This window comes from Pimephales promelas, chromosome 5 (genome assembly GCF_988280905.1).
Source record: "Pimephales promelas chromosome 5, fPimPro1.hap1.1, whole genome shotgun sequence".
Taxonomy (NCBI): domain Eukaryota; kingdom Metazoa; phylum Chordata; class Actinopteri; order Cypriniformes; family Leuciscidae; genus Pimephales; species Pimephales promelas.
Window position 1 is genome coordinate 23,705,377 of NC_142773.1, and position 19,794 is coordinate 23,725,170.

At 36.8% G+C, this 19,794-nt stretch overlaps 2 protein-coding genes across 2 annotated transcripts; one reads left to right on the forward strand and one right to left on the reverse strand.

Annotated features, from left to right (window-relative positions):
• Positions 1–1,236: 1,236 nt before the first annotated feature.
• psmb11a (proteasome 20S subunit beta 11a) lies at positions 1,237–2,544 on the reverse strand. Its single transcript, XM_039654560.2, has one exon. It carries the CDS (start codon positions 2,542–2,544, stop codon positions 1,435–1,437), a length of 1,110 nt encoding a protein of 369 aa, XP_039510494.2. The 3' UTR covers positions 1,237–1,434.
• A 1,024-nt stretch (positions 2,545–3,568) lies between these two features.
• Positions 3,569–13,557, forward strand: prmt5 (protein arginine methyltransferase 5). The gene is made up of 16 exons (XM_039654763.2): positions 3,569–3,790; positions 4,947–5,065; positions 6,519–6,604; positions 6,960–7,094; positions 8,435–8,547; positions 8,749–8,798; positions 8,897–9,060; positions 9,132–9,293; positions 9,395–9,472; positions 10,313–10,371; positions 10,490–10,612; positions 11,099–11,274; positions 11,363–11,566; positions 11,677–11,787; positions 12,180–12,244; positions 12,868–13,557. Exons 1-16 carry the CDS (start codon positions 3,693–3,695, stop codon positions 13,018–13,020), a joined length of 1,896 nt encoding a protein of 631 aa, XP_039510697.1. The 5' UTR covers positions 3,569–3,692; the 3' UTR covers positions 13,021–13,557.
• The last annotated feature ends 6,237 nt before the right edge of the window (positions 13,558–19,794 follow it).

Sequence of the window (19,794 nt, forward strand, 5' to 3'; positions counted from 1 at the left end):
TCTATATTACATGGTGACGATACAAAGGATTTAGCGCCGCATCGCCATCTAATGCCCGGGATGACCATTAGTACCAACATTACTACTTTTTGTTTAAAGCCGTTATAGTAGCGGCAGCCTACTTACATTTTACTACATATGCCTAAAACTACACATTAGAAAGTGTCTGACACGCTGTAATGTAGTTTTAGGCCTGGAAAAGCACAAATTTAATGTCACAACTTGATAAATTCACACAACAACTATTGACCTACCGACATCCGTTATAACACTGTTGCTGAATTCAGACCCACTCTGACTATTTTTGCCTGTTTCACAGACAGAGATTTAATTGGTTTTGATTGGTTTTAGTAGTAGGCCTAGAAGTCAGAGCTAGCTAACTGTATCAAACTGCATAAACTAAAATACATCCCTGTAGATTTAATAGTTTTTTCAATCCACAAATGAATGTTTCTCCTTCCAGTTATAAACCTAGCCTACTGGGAAAAAATTACCTTATCCAGCTTAACGCAGAGTCACGGAACTCTGTTCAATCTGTCCAGGTAAAAACAGAATTAACTGTATGTATGTCTGATTTTGAAGGCAAAGGTCCAGCTGATCTCATTGATTTCCTTCAAAAATGGAGAGCATGGGGCAGCTGCATTTATTTTGCTGTCTGCATTGTTTGGCGGTGACTGTCCTGTGCCAGAAATACGACGGGACAGACTCGACTTTTAGCATGAGCCTTGGTAAAATACAATTAAAATAAAAAGACTCATGTTGGAATTCTTGAGGAAAGAAATGATAGATTTTGTGTAAAAATAATCAACATAAAGGCCTAGGTGTGAAATGCACTGCCCGCCACTGTTAAAAAAAAAAAAAAAAAAAAACACACATTCAAGGAGAAAAGAAAAAGCGTCATCAGTGTCAATGCTTGGGTCTCCAGATAAAAAATTCTGAACTATCATTTTGGACTATAAAATTGTTTATTCTTTTTATCTAATTGCCCAAATGGTTGGACATTTTAAATATGATTGTTTAATTGATTTATAATTTTCTCAAATTAATACTGAATTACATTAACTTCCATACAAGGCAACATTTATTGCAAGTACATTGTTTTTCACTTTAATTAAATTGGTGAATAATATTGATTTAAAATACAAAATCAATCCATTCTCATTTTTTTTATGATTACAATTGTTTGTCTAACAAAAAATGCAGTGTATTGATAAAATATTTTATTAATTTGGTTCAAATACGTTTACGAGAACTAGCTTTCGCTGAGCATTTTGTATTCTTTTTATCTGTTCTGTCAAATGAACTTGTTTTATTCACTCCTATTTCAGTCCATCACATTCACATTCCATCCATGTCTTTTTGTTTTTCCACCTTTTAATTCCCTACGTATTTATATACATATATATATACCACCTTTCTTCCCCTTCAAACGGCTCATCCCACAGTTTTCTGTCTCTCTTTCTCCCTCTGCCTGATCCTCTCCTTCTCTCTCTCCCTCTCTCTGTAGTACTCTTCCTTCAGATCTTCTCTATCTCTGCGTCTGCAGCCATGGGCAGAGATGTGGAAAATGTCTACATTATTCCCAGAGTAGGCATCCCAGTGAGTGGCTCTGAAAACAGCCTCCCGGGCCAGTCCCACCGCCTCATCCACAGTCATTCCCCATTTCCAACCATCATCAAGCACGGCGTATGCATAGGGTGACCCTGAGCCCACTGATATTAGTTCTCCTCTCAGTTGCAGGCCATCACTGCAAACATAGCATACCCTGGGACCAGACCGTCCTCCAAAAGTAGACAGAACATTTTTTGTATTTTGATCTAAGGCAGTTGCGCGAGTGTCCTTCAAGATATCCTCCTGCTCATTTATTGAGGCCATTTTCTCACTACCTAGAGCAGATTTATCTGAAATTGCAGTGGTATCCTGTTCCAATGCTTCCTTAACATCTGCCATTTCCACACTCGACCGTAGGGTTTCCTGCATCTGAGTTTCTTCTCCATCCCATCCACACAGAGTAGCTGCCACACACACATTAGTGCCTTTGAATGGATGTAGCATCATGGAGAGCAGCTTTGCAGCTCCATTAACACTTAGTCTCCTGCGATGGCGAAGCTGGTAAAGCCTCATCTCACGGGTGAGGATCCGTTCCCATAGCATACAATCGGCACCGCTGCCCGATGTGTTGACCACCAGGTGAGAGTGGATGGGCATAATCTTCTGACTTATCGGACAGCAAATTAGACCCTTACAGCTGGCGCGAGTGTCCGCAGCGGCTATCACGCCATCCTGAAATATAAAACCCAAAGTCGTTGTACCATGTGATAGCTGAAAGGGTTGCTGATGAGGTGACAGACATGAGAACGTTGAAGAGAGAAGAGATTGTGCCTTGCTTTTTCTGCTGTTCTGCTGAGGGGGGGAAAGAAAATGAAAAGGACTGTCACTGTCAAACGGTGTCATCCACATGTATCCCATCTCATTTGGTAGATAAGTGCACGGGCTGCTGTCATCCAGGGTCTCCAGGAAATCACAAACATCCTCGAGAGCCATTTTTTTTTTTTAGTGAGAAAGCTAGTGAGTTAATGCAATGTTGAGCCTTGGAAGAAGCACAGACAAAAAAGACCCTTCTGAGACCTGTGATTTATATAGGAGGTGGAGAGTATTCATATTCCCGTGTACACAAGCATGCACTTGTGATGTCTCAGCAAAAATATTTGCTGCCCTTTTTATCTGATATGCTTCCGTGGTAATCATTGAGGCACAACACTGAAGCGACTCTTCAAACATAATCATAAAAGTGCTGAGATGAGCTCAGTCTGTTATTCACACACATAAAAAGACTCAATTGCAAATCTTACAAAATATTCTCAAAAAGGTTTACGAGGAGTAGACTTAAACCAAGTTTATTACAACACTAAATTTAAATTAAATGCTTAATTGCCTACTTGTGTATATAACAGATTTAATAATAATTTTTTAAAATAGCAAAGTGGATTCTCGTTTTAGTTTATTAACTGTTTTTTTTTCTTCAGATTTTGTTTTGGCTAATTCTGAAGGGCAGGTACCTTAAAAATGTAGTAGGCTTATAGCCTGGTGGTGCGTAAAAAAAAGTTAATTTCACATCTCATGTGGTTTACTGGTAAATGATGTGAATAACTAATTTAATATTATGTTTTGGAGAGTTACTCAGCTTGAGGCAATAGTAAATACCTCAAACAGCACTATTCTTTTATCTGTAAAATTCCAGTGCAAAATCCATTTGTGACACGACAGGTTTAATCTGGAAGTGTTTAATTAAAATAAGGCGTCGTTGCCGTGGTTATATCCTCAGTTTATGATAATCATGTAGTATTAGAAACAAGCTGGGTATTACATAAACGACACAATCCCTTAAAACCACTAAAAGTTAAACATTGTCTCAAAATTACTGGAGCAAATTCAAGTTCGCCTCTTTCTAGTCTGCAGCATAGCATCACGTCTCGGTAGTGTCTGCTGACCTCAAAGCCTGAACTCGTTCTGATTCTGTAGTCTCGCGAGAGTCGTATGAGAAAGAGAAACTGCGATTCTGACCGTCACCATTTTGGATCCACCACCGCATGTTTGCTAGGGTGCAGGCACGCTTGTATTGAGCCAACATGACTTCAGTTTCTCCGTAGTCCTCTATCACTTTAATTTCCCTCCCACCCAGTCTCCTAACGATGGCGTCCGGCAGTGCAGGTAGCAGGGTCTCCTGCGGGAGAGATTTGAGTTGTGTTCCCGAAGTGGCGGATACACTCGCCGCGGTCGCCAAATTAGGGTAAGCAAGGGGAGCTTTCGGAGCAGTAACTGTGAAAACATATTTCTGAATTGAAACTATATGAAGAGCAGTGTCTTCAGTTGTAGTTCACTCGGCTAGGTCTCTGCACGTGATGCTCACCATAGTGCACACGAGCATTTGCTAGCTTAGCGGCTTCCTCAGATCTGGTATTGCACACACGAGTCTGCTCACCATTTTTGCCAGTGTGGCTTTCTTTTGAAACATATATGGATACCTCTAGAATGAGTCTTAAAAATTAAATGGGTTTTTATTATTTAATAGATGTTTTTGAATGGACTTATTCAATCGTGTTGATGTAATAATTGTGGCAGAAGTATTACTGAATGCAGATTCAGTCCATTTGTTATTTAAAGTGGAGGTAATTGCAAAGACTACAATTAACACCATTCCAGAAAAGTGATGAAACTTTACAAGATTTGTTTTAATGTCTTCACTTTTATTTTTGACAAAAAGTGCATTTATCAGTTACATTGCAGTATTTTAATAAATAAGAGAGCATTGTAGACTAGGCTTGATTTTATGCAGGATTTAAAAATGCACAATTTTATTGGGAATGCAATATTTTTATGGTAATAACCAAGTTTTCCTCTACTGAATGTCATCTATTTTTTAAACTGGAAAGAATATTGTAAGATATTCATAAAACTTTCATATGACAGAATGTCACCATTAGGGTCTAATAGATCAGCAACAAAAGTTATGTTTTATTATAACATCCTTCAGATGAGACGTTCTGGGGTCTCTGTGGTCATTAAAATTCCCAGGACGTCCTTCGTTAAAAGAATAGGAGTTTAACCCCGGCATCCTGGACGAATTTGCTTGTTGGCCTCTGTCCATCATGGCCTCCTAATCATCCCCATATACACTGATTGGCTTCATCACTGTCTCCTCTCCACCAGTATGCTGGTGGTTGTGTGGTCATGGTGGGCATTTTGGTGCAATATGGCTGCCTTCAGATCATCCAGGTGGATGCTGCACATTGGTGGTTGTTTAGGGGATTTTCCGCCCTTATGTAAAGCGCTTTGAGTGCTGAGAAGTGAGCTATATAAATGTAACAGATTATTATTACTTAGCAGCCAATATCTGTTTTCTTTGTGTGCCTGTTTATCTAAATACATGTCATTCTGTCCTATAGCTTTGATTTCCTGTGCATGCCGTTGTTCCACCCACGGTTTCGTCGGGAGTTTGAACTGGACCCTGCTAAGTCACGACCCGGAGCCCAAACACGTTCTGACCTCCTGTTATGTGGCAGAGGTGAGATATAAAGAAACTATTGCATGAGTGAATATTTACATGCAGGACACTGTCAATTGCTATGAAAAGATGGATATCCATGTGCACATATATCAATTATGTATCATAGATATCAATCAATGAAAACATATTGTAACTTTCAGAACTCAAAAACATCGGCATCTTTTTGATGTCAGATAGAAAAAATCCCTCGCATGTGGCCGCTGACGTTTACACATCAAGATGACTAGTCTATTCCGTAACTTTCCCTGTGACAGGAAGATAATTTGGAGGATGTTGTATAGATATTAATCCTGACACCAGATGAATCAATGATAAAAGTAAAATGAGGTCAAGCGTCACTTGCCCAATCGGACCAGTGTTGCATCACAAAAGTTTATAATTTGTGTGTCTTTTTTAGCCTTGGCAATTTAAATATTCAAGTGCAAGAAGACAGGAAAGAGAAATCAATTCCACAGTGTGAGCAGTTTTGTGTGCGCGCACATCCGAAGCACGTACCCGAAAAGCCGCTTCTCAGAAGTTATATCTTAAATGAATCTAAGCAGTTGAGAAATAAAACACATGTGTAACAGTATATTGGATCCATGCAGCTCTTAAAGTGAAAACAGCCCAATAAACCTGCTGCTGTCTTTGTTTTGCAAACAAAAAAGGACAAAGAAAAAAAATCACTCGCTGCTGAATCACTTTTGTAACTTGTAACTGAATCACTTTTGTAACTTTTAATAAGGTTTAATATATATATATATATACATTTTATTATTTTTCTCTACCTGAAAAGTACTGTTACACTTTTAAAAGCAGTTTTTAATTTCTTTGTATGTTTGTTTTGTTGTATTTGTGCTATTGCTTGTAATTTGATTATTTGTCCTTATTTTCTTACTGACAGTTTACTTGTCTTTAACAATATTTAAAATATTTGAGTTAGGTTTGTAGTTTTTGGTGTCACACAACCTTATAAGTTTATTGGTCAAAAACAATGAAGACAGTAACTAGGCCTATTTCATTTATTTTGACTTTTTTGTGGTGGAGCCATTGAACATTTTGTCAGGACAAGTAAAAATTTTGGGTCTGTGAAAAAATCCTTAGTGTTGTGCCCTGGCTGTGAAGTCACATTTCACATTCAAAGAGAAACTTAAAAGTGATCTATTAAATTTTAAAGGTCAAAGGTTGGAAAATAGTCATGAAACCTAAATCATGACTATTTTTGCCACAAAGTAAATTAAGCGGACCTCAGCGGACAAAATAATAGGAATAAAGATTGTGTGAAAAGACCCCATTAATGTTCCTTTTTAAGAAATTAAAGCTTGAATAACTAACATGTTCTACATTCATCCATGATGCTCTGTGTAATTACATTTACAGAGTTACATACGCTTAGACATTATGATTAAATCTTTGTAATAATAAGATATAGAATAAGAATATAATAAGAATAACATTCTTTCTTCATTAGATTGGAACACACTTATCGTGGGAAAGCTGTCCTCCTGGATTGAGACAGACTCAGAGTTGACAACAGAGCGCAGGAATTCAGAAGCAGTATGTTCACACTGTCATCTGTTTATTATTATTTTGCAATTATCTATATGTTTGAGGTCCTTATGTATTATTTTTTTTTCTTTTCAAAGTTTTTAAACATTCCTCATCTAATCTGAATTCATTAGGCAGATATTCATTTGCTGTAACCTACTATTGTCACAAATGACGTGTATAAATATCTTGACCCGATTGGGCTCCTTCAGACACACTGCAGTATTATTGTAGATGTAATCAAGAGTCAGATGGAAAGAGGACCATATATTGGAGATCGGCCCAACAGAGAGGAAGCTAAGCAGATTTGTTGATTATTTTGATGTGATCTCTCCTTCTAATTTCTTTTGTGCCCTTGCTGCAGGCGGTGGTACAGGAGCTCAATTTCTGTGCTTATCTCGGGCTGCCAGCTTTCATGATCCCCCTAAGGGGTCCGCACTATGCCAACCTGGCTCGGATCCTGCTCAACCACATCCACACAGGACATCACTCTTGCATGGTAATGGCAGTCTGTAGCATAGAATGAAAACAAATATGCTCCGAAACACACCATTATTCTTTTATGTATACACCCTGGGCCTATGATTTACACACAATCTTTGTTCCAGCTGCTTCCCACTAATGGAAATTTAATTAGTGGTGTGAATAGACCAATTATCATGTTTGCTTGCGGTCCATCTGTTTTTTTTTAAATAATACTATATGTATTATCCAAAAAGGTCAAGGGATCAGATCCTTTTGCTATACTTAAAGGGGCTGTCAGATTAACACATTCATGTGCTTAATTGTATATGAAAAAAAAATGTTAAAGGTTGTATCAGCAATTTCAGGCCCAAACATAAACGATCACATTCATCAAATTCGGTGAATGTGATCATTTATGTTTGGGCCTGAAATCGCAACCTTTTAAGAACTTAAAGTGCCGTCTAAATCCAAATAAATGCTTTTATAAGTCCAAAATCGTCTGTTTGTAATTTGAAATGCTGTCTTTTAAGCACAGTGGTCATGGACACTGAATAAACATTAAGATCTGATGTAATTGTCAGAAAATGAATGGTTACATCTCATCTAATCTGAATTCATTGGGCAGATATTCATTTGCTGTAACCTACTGTTGTCACAAATTACATGTACAATATCTTGACTTGATTGGCCTCCTTCAAACACACGGCAGTATTATTGTAGATGTAATCAAGAGTCGGATTGAAACGAGGCCCAACAGAGAGAAAGCTAAGCAGATTTGTTCATTATTTTGATGTAGATCAACAAAATTAATGCATTCAGTTTCAAATAAATGTTGTTTATTTGAACTTCCTATTTAAAGAAGAGTCCTGAAAAATGGATTGCTGTTTCCACAAAACTAAAGTAGCACAACGGTTTTCAAAATTGATGATAATAAGAAATGTCTCTTGAGCACCAAATCAGCATATTAGAATGTTTTTTTAAAAGATCATATCGATTATAAATATTAATGTGGGATTTAATTCTGCATATCATACAAATTAATGAATTGACTGCATTAGTTGTTTATGATTTGTAATGATGGCATTAATAATGGCATTAATTCCACACCTCATGTACATTCAGGACAGACATTTTCCTGTCATGCTTGCTTATTAGAAAGTAAGTTATTAGAATTTGTTCAAAATACAAAGACAACCTCTGTTCCAATAAGGACACAGCATCAACTCAATTAAAATGCTAAGCCTCTTGTGTTGCATCAGTGTGCAAGCAGAAATAAATCCATTGGGTTTTTCTCAGTTGGTTGCTCGTAATGCTGCTTTCTTTGTTGATTGGGAATAAATTGGTTCGATGGTGATTTTGTTTTTAATTTAATAGTTTTGGATACGAGTTCCACTGTTGGCTGCTGAGGACACGCGTGAAGATCTCATTGAGAACGAGCCGTCTAAACCAATAGATGATGGCAGCAATGATGAGAAGACTTGGGGATGGTGAGACGGCTAAAACAAAGCCACTTGTTCAATTAAAAGCAGATATTAAATAAGTTATCTAATGAAACATCCCATCGAGGATGAATGTGACAGTCTCTCCTAGTCTATATTTGGGTCTGCTGTGAGATTAAATCACTCGGTTGCATGAAGTACAAAGCAATCTTCGGCCTCCGTTCATTTAATTTCCCGTTTCCTCTTCAGGTGGCACTCATTCAGAACACTCTGTGACTATAACAAGAGGATTTGCCTTGGTAAGGGCATAAAAGCTCACATTTCCAGTGCTTATAATTGTCTATTAAAAATTAAGCTGTGAATGCAAACACTCGTTTTTTTTTTCTTCTGTGTGCAGCAATTGAGATTGGAGAAGACCTGCCATCTGACACGGTGGTCGACAAGTGGCTTGGAGAGCCGATCAAAGCAGCCATTCTCCCCACCAGCATATTTTTAACCAATAAAAAAGGATTTCCGGTCCTTTCAAAAGCCCACCAGCGAGTTCTCTTCCGCCTCTTCAAGGTAAATGCTACCGATATTGTGTCACATTCATTAGATTCAATGCGTTATCTAACTATCTAAGGTCTCCTCAGCTTGAGGCTCAGTTTATTTTCACAGGGGCGAACCGCCATAGTGAGAAAGACTTGCGCTCGTATCTGCAGTATCTAGAGTACCTCAACCAAAACCGTCCCGCACCTAATGCCTACGAGCTCTTCGCCAAAGGCTATGAAGATTACCTACAGTCACCACTGCAGGTACGTCTGCCAAAGCGTAAACTTTTTGCCTTGTGCGTTTGTATTAGCACAATATTGATTGGTTTCGATTATGCTAATGTGATGCCTAATTGTTTTGTCAGCCTTTAATGGACAATTTGGAATCACAGACGTATGAAGTTTTTGAAAAGGATCCGATTAAATATTCTCAGTACCAACAGGTGAGTTAAAAGGACTTGCTAATAGAAAGCAGAATCTTATCATCAGTTAATCATCAGTTAGTTATTTTCATTAGAGCTGTTTGTTGCATCATTAGAGTTTATATTAAATTGTCAATAAAATGGGCAAAAAAAATCCCATTGACTTGCATCTAAAGAGGAAACTCAGCCATTCATGTTCATCACAGTGTAATAGTGTTGAGGAGGAATAATTTTATTTGGGGTAATAAGGAAACACCTGTGCAACTACACAGAAATGGGTTAAACAGATCTGAGCACTTTAGGAATTACATACACTACTGTTCAAAAAGTTTTTTAAGAAACAAACTTTTATTCAGCAACGACACATTAAAATCTTCAAAAGTGGCCAATAAGACTTTTGCATTGTTACAAAAACAATTCTATTTAAATAAAATTATCTCTGTTTCCACAAAAATTAAACTGTTTTAACATTGATAATAAGAAATGTTTCTTGAGCTCCAAATCAAATAAGCATATTAGAATGATTTCTGAAGGATAATGTGACACCGAAAACTGGAGTAATGAAGCTGAAAATTCAGTTTTGCAATCACTGGATTAAAATATATTCAAATAGAAAAAAAATTATTTTAAATTGTAATCATTTTTCACAATATTATTAGTTTTGATCAAATAAATGCAGTCTTGTTGAGCAAGACCTTTTCTTTCAGAAACAAAATCTTACTGACCTTAAACAGTTGTGAACCAGCACCCTTCGTGGTAGCGAAGGAAAGGCACCACATGAGAAAAAAAAATGTAGCGTGAACTGTTGTTGCTACCATTGTTGTATCTATATTAATTTTGGTGAATTATTTTTTCGGACAGGCTGTATATAGATGTCTGCTAGACAGAGTTCCTGAAGAGCAGATGGAAACCAATGTGCAGTAAGTTACTTCACACATTAACAGGTGTCCCCTTTGTCAGTTCTTAATGAACTAGGCAGAAAATTGCAGAGATATGATGTTTGCTTGGCAGACTGTCAACGCTGAGTTTTCTTTTCAGGATTTTGATGGTACTAGGTGCAGGCCGTGGTCCACTGGTAAACGCCTCACTTCGTGCGGCAAACCAGGCTAAGAGGAAGTTGCGCGTATATGCTGTTGAGAAGAACCCTAATGCTGTAGTCACGTAAGTAACTTAACACTGAAGTGTGACTTTTTCCATTCTCCCTTTCCCTTAACAATAAAATACTAGAATTTCAGGGGGTTTTTATGTTTTTGAAAGAAATCTCACCAAAGCTGTAATTATTTGATCTAAAATACAATGAAAACAGCAATATTGTGAAGTATTATGACTATTTAAAAGAGCAGCTTTTTATTTTAACTAATTTTAAAATAATCTTTTCCTGTGATGAAGCTAAAATTTCAGCCACTACTCCAGTCTTCAGGGTCACTTGATCTCAAATGATATGTATTTTTAACTATTTGCTTTCAAGTTACTTCTATTTCTTGAATACATAAACCTTTTCTGAATATGCAAATGTGATGTTTCAAGTTGCACTGAAATTAGGCACTTCCAACCCAGTACGCAGTCAAAGATAAAAAAAAATAATTTTCAAGTTCAATAATTTCTATGGAAATCAGCAGGGCTTTGTTTTCCCCTTCTCTTTCTCAGGCTGGAGAACTGGAAATTTGAGGAGTGGGGTGATCAAGTGACTGTTGTGTCATGTGACATGAGGGAATGGACGGCTCCAGAGAAAGCAGATATCATTGTGAGCGAGCTTTTAGGGTCATTCGGGGATAATGAGCTTTCACCCGAATGCCTTGATGGAGCACAGCACTTCCTCAAAGGTTTGGGATGATATAAATTTTGGCTTTGTTGTAATTCACCGTAATTTGCATCTCTTGATCAGCCCATAAAGTCTTTTTTTCCTCCTAGATGGTGGTGTAAGCATTCCCTGCTCCTACACGTCTTTCCTGGCTCCTTTGTCCTCATCTAAACTATACAATGAAGTACGAGGCTGTCGGGAACGGGACAAAGACCCAGAGTGTCATTTTGAGACGCCGTATGTTGTCAGACTACACAACTTCCACCAACTTGCAGACCCCAAGCCATGCTTCACCTTCGTACACCCCACCACAGGTATGAGATCATGCAGAGACAGACACATAGATGCCAAGAAGACCAACCTCTAGTTTCTTTTTTTAACACTTTCTACAGAGCCTTAAACTCTTGGTTTATACCTTGCACAGATATGAATAATAACCGGTATCAATGTCTACGATTCCCCGTGGGATGTAATTCAGTGCTTCACGGCTTTGCTGGATACTTCGAGGCCACACTCTACAAAGATGTCACACTCAGTAAGTCTCATGTTGTAGCAGTGTTTTGGCACACGCCGGCTCAGTTTAAAGGCACATTTCACAATGTAAACCTTTTGTTGTTCATTCACACTTGACTATTCATATTTAAACAAAGTAATTTCTGGGTTACCACATTGAGTATTTTAATGGCCACAAATTGGCATGGTTATTGGGAGAGGGCAATTAAGAATCATTGCCTTATCTTATAATCATTGCCATTAAAATCAAATTTACATGAGGGTGGATCACATTTACATTCAAATGTTTATTAATCTACACAGAATCCATCAAACTGTAAAAGTGTTTAAATTGTATCAAGTCAATTTACTGAACAAAAGTGCTGTCAGTGTGGTATTTTCAACAACTTAATATCTCTTTGTTCATCTTTGCAGGTATAAAACCTGAAACACACTCTCCTGGGATGTTCTCTTGGTTCCCCATCTTTTTCCCTTTGAAAGTAAGTGCAAGACGGTAGACCTTTTTTACTTAATGAAATATAAGCATACATTTCTGTTCAGTAAGATTTTTGTAGAAAGAAATGAATACTTTAAATCAGCGAGGAAGCATTAAAATGATCTAAACTGACAGTAAAGACATTTACAATGTTATGCAATGTTAATGCTTTTGAACTTTCTATTCATCAAAGCATGAACTTTTCCTATTTCATCATTTCCATTAGTCGCTAGGCGTTTTAGGAAGCTTTCTCTTGAAAGTATGCATGCCATGCTACCTTAACATTGAGTGAATTCTTCACATAGCTTCATCTTAGCAGTCAGTTTATCTTTATAATTGACTTATCTAACTGTACAGTTACACAGATACTGTATTATTAATGCTGCTCTGTTTCACCTTAGTCCTCCAATGCTATTTAAATCATCACACAATGTATGAATATTCTTGTAATACCATTTGGTAAGAGTGCGTCATGGACATAAATACAGTTAAAACTTTTGGTTTGAAGCCAGTAAAGCACTTTCAAAGCGTGGCAGTTTATCAACTCCAGTTAATGCGCTAAAGCGTACAGTCACGTTGGGAATGTAATCCTAACACCTATTTCTTTCCCTCTCTCCCCCCGTGCAGCAGCCGATCCCGCTGTCCTGCGGTGATAACGTGAGCGTGAGGTTCTGGAGGTGTAACAATGGAAAGAAGGTCTGGTATGAATGGGCTGTGACTGAGCCTACATGCTCCGCCATTCACAACCCCGCCGGGCGCTCTTACACCATCGGCCTGTAGCAAGACTCCCACACTAACATGGGGTTACACTGACTTATTTTGGTTCTTTTTAGTCTAGTGGCAGGTTTAAAGGGCCCACCTACACTCACAGAGATCGTTCTACGTGACAGCGTAGGTCATTTATGTAATGTTCGTAAGGATGGAAATTAAAACTGCACTTACGAGGTATCCTTTAAAGCAAAGTGCGATTGTCATGGTGCTCTTTCTTAGTTCAAACACCTGATATTTGGAAAAAAAAAAATTAAAGAGTATTTGGCACTTATTAACAAAAACATCTGTTAGTTTTTGAAGACCATTATTTTCTAGAGCTGATTATGTAAGTCAGGTGGTATATTTTGACATCGTACATAATACATCAGCCATATTTCCCTATTGTCCACCAATGCCCTGCGATGCCCTCGTGTTTAGAACAATCATAGTATGATGTCCCCAATCAGGACATGTTAGGAAACCTATTCCATACTTTTATACTGTTTTTTTTTTTCCTGATAACATCTTACAACATGAATAATAATAAATAAAAATTCTACAAAATTATGTGGTGATCTTTCTCTTTATTATGATTGCACCGCTCTAAACCCAAGCTCTTGGTTGAGCCCAAGTTCTTTTTGTTTGCTTTTGTAGAGTTATGGTTACAAACTCTTTCTCCATCCCCCTACACTTCTATTTTTTATTATATCTTAGTATTAATTCTTTTCTACACCAAAAAGAAAGTGAGAAAAGCTAAAGATGAATGTGCTTATTATTTTTAATTGTAAATCATAATTGATAAACTTATGATAAAAATATTGACTTGTCATAATTATTTCATGCTCCATATGCATCATCTTAAAAAAACTTTTAAAATTATTTTTTTATTTATTATTATTTAATATCAATCTTAAACGGTATAAGAAAAGTCTTTTTTTCAAGGGGTCTTAAATGAGGGCAGAAAAAAAGAATTTTCAGGAAGGGCATCCAGCGTAAAACCTATGCCAAATCCACCGTATGAACAGTAATGCGTCTTGAAAGAAGGTCTTTAAAAAGGTTATAAAAAGCTTTAAATTTGATTTTAAAAAAATTATTCTACAGATACAATCCAGTGTTGTTGTGTTGTGCTGGTCGGGATGCTCAAACAAACCCAACATTTTTACATGAATATTTGAATGCAAAATTAAAAACAATGTTTATGTAAACATCAAATTGTTGTATGCAATCAAAGTCACTGTAGCTGTTTAAATGCATTTCAGAGAGGGAATTATTTTAGCTAAACAATGATAGACAAGGGAAACCATCAGCTCTGGTTTTGTTTAGATTCACTCATTACTCATTAAGAGAGCACAGCTTATGAACAACATAGATTTTTGCCAAGACATCTGAACCTACTGTATTTGCTAGCATCACAGGGAATATTCACAAATAGCTGTTCAAGCATTGTAGTTGATTGTGACCATCTTCTTTGAGACCAACTTTGGAAGACACTTCAGGAGACATTCTCTTTCTAGTTGAATTATGAATCCATTTAGATCCTTTCATGTTTTTTTTAACTATTCAGAAACAATATTTTCTTTGGAATTAAATTTAACCAGCCATTGCATCATTATTCTGGTCATCGTAAATTACTCTTGGCTGCTTCTTCGGCTACTTCAACATCTTTGAGTTTCTTTTCCGCCACCGATGCCTTTGGCTAACTAACTGGGTGGTTTGTGAGACATTTTCACTTGTAAATCAGGTTTGGAAGGGTATGCGTTGTGAGAAAAACTATACAAATATATTCAAATGTAACTATTGGAAAAGATATTGGTTTGCATGGCTGACTGAGAAGCTTTGTTCTCTGGCCAGAGAGTTCATTTTGTCACACGGCCCCTAGCAAACACAATTCTGGCACCATGAAGTGCTGAAAAAATTGTGCCCTCAATATCTGTTCAGTGCATCGAATTCTAATTATCCAAATGCCAAACAACCCAACACACTTTTTTTGTGTGTGAATTTACTTATTTTCTTTTATAATTCTTTTATAATTTTATAATTGTGACTGCCATAATTGCAATTCTTTTGCAATTGCAACTTTTGTTGTCATGAATATGATTTACCAAAGCATGAGTTTTTTTCTTAGATGACAGAAATGGAGTTCCATATTTTTGTAACTTTGATTCTCACCTTAACAGGTTTTAATCTTTTATTGTCTTGATAATTGTTGGTCAAGAGGTCATAATATTTCCTCTGTTACACTCATCTACTAAACTAGACCAAACCAGAGCAGTGTAGGCAGGTTTATCAGATTAATACATTAAGTTTGGGGTGGGAGGATACAGTTACGGAGACTCAACACCAACAGCACAAAGTCGCTGCTGTCTGTGTGGAAATGTGCAGTAGTGGTGCCCGACGCAGGGCTTCATCAGTGCCGGAAACAGCAGTAGCCTTCAAGAAAGAGATCTGTGGGTAAGTCTAAGAAAGTGTCTTTTATGCTGTAAATTTAGCTCTATTTATTGTCCTTCCACTTTATCTAGTAGAACAATACATGAAGATGTATGCATATATTGTGTACTCTACATATAAGATATTTTGAGAATGGTTTAAGTGTTTTTGTCCATACAATGAAAGTGAAGGTGGTCCAATGTTGTTCTCTTATGAGAGGTTCTCTCGTATTGCGTAAGTTAGCTTAAAGGAATTTAATTGCCTAATCTCGTATTGAGTGAGTTAGCTTACGCTACGGGAAAGATTAATCTTTTTGAGATATTGAGAATTATCCTTAATGTTTGTATTCATTGTCAAAGTAGTTATTATTTGCGTGATCATTTTAAGATTGATATTTTTTTCTCTTGTTTGCACACAATTAACATCAACCCCCAGTTTCACAGTCTAGGCTTTTAACTGAAAGCAACTTGCACGGACATATCTTAAAATATGCCAGTGCTACTGTTTTGTCTCAAGAGCCACACTCATGTTTTTTTTTTAAGGCATGTTTCAAAAAAAGCTACTTAAATGTCCTAATTGAGCTAAGGCCCAACCCTGGCTTAATCTAAGCCCTGTCTGTAAAACCGGGCCTTTGAGCCTATCTGATTTGGAAAAAAAAACTTAAAAAGGATTTTTACTCATACTCAATACAGTAAGTAACATGCTATTGAAAAACAAGGAACGTTTGGTTTGTGAGGAGAGGAATCACGTTTATTTTCTATCACCTCAATATTGCAATCGACACAGCAGCCTCTTAAATATCTGCAAAGTCTCAGTTAATCTCAAATTGCCCATTTTATATGCCCAAAAATGGCATTCTCAAACCAATATCCTACAAAAAGGACACTTCGATGTAACAGATAAATAAAATAATGTTAAGTAAAATTAAATAATCAAAGCCTAATTGTACTGGGCTTTCTGGTTTCACCCTGCAGCCATGTTCAGTATCTGCGTCTCTGTATGAAACGTGATTCACAACTACCTGCTAATGCACTCGTGTAAAGTCGCCTTGTTGACATGTTTGGGCGTGCAAGGGTGAAATGCACAAGATATAGTATCTTCAATGCAATTGTCTTCTGAATAGGTTTCTAAGGCTGTGGACTGCAGTGTTGGTGATCTATCCAACTAACCAGGCTGTGATTGCCCTCACATTTGCCAATTACGCATTGCAGCCCCTCTTCCCTTCATGCTTCCCTCCAGAGAGAGCTCTGGGTCTGCTCGCTGCCGCCTGCCTGTGTAAGTCACATTTAGAACATATACATTACAACATGACTGTCCCTGACAACAGCTTTTATCCAAGATGCTTCCCCTGCAGATCCAACCCTGCTTAACCTGTTTAACCATCTAAAGACATTGGGTGCGGCTCCCTAGTAGTTCAGTAGTCAGGACACTTTAAGGGAGTGAGCGGTTCAGTGCACTGGAAGAATTTTTGCGATTGAGACACTATTTTTTGTGATTGAACTGATTCTGAGACATTTCAATTCACTTAACTGAACTGTCTCAATCGCATGTGTTCACTCCCTAATGTCCCACAATGCACTGTGAAAACAAGGGAGAGTTGATGTTTACTATGAAAAAAATTGCTGCAATAAGTTGTAACAACTCAAAATGTGTTAAATATCAATTTAAAAGAAATATTAAGCTTAGTTAGTTAAGTCAAGCACGAACACTTACTTTTAGGTTGAAACGGCACATTATTTGTTACTGTTGAATTTTCAGTCACGATAATCATATTTTTTTGCATAGTAGGTTCTCATAACGGAAGTTCTGAAGCATGAAAAATAAATCATGTCAGCCAACTCACTACTCATAATGACACGTGATAGATGATTTTCAAATACAAACCATTATTTAATTATATTTCAGCATAAACATCACTAGGCAGGTATTGAATAAAATCTAGCTAGCATTTATAATTTATTTATGGCTGAAATGTTGTACATGTATCAAGCAAAGTGTTTATCGTAATGTACTTTAAATATTATTAAAACATAATGTCAGAGAGATATCAGTTATGCTTTTGTTCATAAATACCAGTTGTACAATGAGGACGTTGTGATTTCCCCGCAAATAGTCATAAGTGTCCCAATGTGTAGTGAGCCAGGGTCTTTGCTGTCCTTACCAGTGCCCGAATTTGTGAACACAATATTCTGATTCACGGCCTATGGAAGCTAAGGAGCTGATTGAGACACACTCCTTGATGTGTGTTCAATAAATGTGTTCAGAGTTGAAACTATGGACTCTGATGGAAGGAAAACAGAAGCCCATAAATCTCATCTATCAAGTTACGGAAATGATTGCAATTTTTTATCACATACCTAAAAAAACTATAAAAATCACTTAATACAAAAATATTTTCACTTAGTAAGCCTTGGCTTGACCGCAAGTAACACATTCAATCAAAAAAACATAACCAATCTTGCTTCTTGCTGTTTCTATATATATTAATAAATAATTGCGGTTAAGGAACTGAAATGTCAGCTTTGTGACTCATGCTGGATTTTCCCCAAAAAACATACTCACACAGGTAGGGTTTTCTTTCACAAGAGCTTAAATTGTACATAATGTGCAGACTAAACCACGTGTTTCTGGCTGATTCCAAAGCCATGAAAAACAATATTGTCTGGCAACTTTAATCCTTGTGGTAGCTTAAACCTGTTGGCTGTTCTTGCATTATTTTAGTTCTTTAAACTAAAGCTGTTCTTTTCATGGCCGTGAATCTTGCAGCAACATATCAGTATTGATATGAGAGTGACATATCAAGCAGAAGCTTGTTTTGTGTTTTCTGAATTTTAGGTTAGTCAATATATAAAAATATGACTGAATTCCTCTTTTCAGTGTAAATTTGCATGGTTATTGTCATCAAATTGAATTTGAATGTTTATAATTTGTTGTTTTCCTTGTAGTGCTGTTAACTTGGATTAACTGCTTCATGTCCGCTGGGCGACGCGTGTACAGGATGTGTTCACCACGAGCAAACTCATCGCCCTCTGCCTCATCATCCTCATGGGCATCGTACAGATCTGCAAGGGTACAGTCCATGGTGCAATAAAATTCATTCATTAATGCTGCGTTCATGTGCTATGGTAATTATGGTAAATACCAAAAGCCGACGTGGAAAATGCACATGAACACCCCCTCATGTGGTATTTTCCACTGGGCAACTCGTAGAATATTTTGATGGACGAGTTGCTGAGATGAGATAACCTTTGATCTTTTCAAAATGGCGGAGAGCACCGAGAGAGTCATGAATGGTAAAAATATGTACTATTCATGATCTAGAAAATATAGGCTACAGCATATTATTTACCTTTTGAGTTTTGATAAATCATTTTCTTGCTGTTGCAGATGACTTAAGCAATCTAAAATAGTTTTAGCTAAATAACAGGTCTGGATCTCCATCACCACATTACGAAAACAAAAGCACTTGAACGCAACACACTGGTAAATACCAGTTCAAAAGTGGAAAATATCCTATTTTCCATAGCACGTGAACGCAGCATAACATCACTCAGATAAACATATTTTACTCATGCTTTACTAATATTGTTTTCCATATTTACAAATAAAATGTTTGTGTGCGTGCAGGTATTCCTAAACTGTCCCCAGGCAGTCTTTGATCTTTGACATTTTTGAATGCAGAGCATTTACTGTGAGGATTGTGTTAGGGGATAGAATATGCAGTTTTTACAGTATAGAAATATTATGCAGTATAGTACTGTAATATTAAATGTCCCCATAAAACATAGAAACCCAACATTTTGGTTTTTGAAAGAGTCTCTTTTCCTGCAAGGCTGTATTAATTTGTTCTATAAATGCAGTAAAAAATACCAATATTGTAAAATATTACGATTTGTAATAAATGTTTTTTCTGTCATCAGTGTCACATGATCCTTCAGAAATCATTCTAATATTCTGATTTGGTGCCCAAGACTCATTTATTATTATCAGTGATGAAAACGGTTGTGCTGTTTAATATTTTTGTAGGAGTTTTTTACCTAATTATTTGATTAATATGAAGGTCAACAGAAACAGCATTTATTTGAAATAGAAATCTCTTTTGTAACATTATACATGTTACAAAATACAAACATCATACAATGTCACCTTTATGTGGTCTCGCACATAAAGGGCCCAAAGGCCTCGCAATTATGTTAAGTGCCCAAAGGCCTCGCAATAGAATTTTTTATTGTTGTTACTACTGCCATAAACATATTAGCACAAAAAAGACAGTCTAAATTATGTATCAGAGCAAGGAAACAATAAAAGCTTGTTTAACACATGTGCAGTATTAGATGTGAACATAAAGTGCTTGAATATAAGAGGGCAGGCATTAAG

Coding starts and splice junctions, on each gene's coding strand:
- prmt5 (XM_039654763.2), top strand. CDS start 3,693: ATGGCGTCCGGCAGTGCAGGTAGCAGGGTCTCCTGCGGGAGAGATTTG. Junction 11,567..11,676: donor CTTCGTACACCCCACCACAG/GTATGAGATCAT, acceptor TACCTTGCACAG/ATATGAATAATAACCGGTAT. Junction 11,788..12,179: donor CTACAAAGATGTCACACTCA/GTAAGTCTCATG, acceptor TCATCTTTGCAG/GTATAAAACCTGAAACACAC.
- psmb11a (XM_039654560.2), bottom strand. CDS start 2,544: ATGGCTCTCGAGGATGTTTGTGATTTCCTGGAGACCCTGGATGACAGC.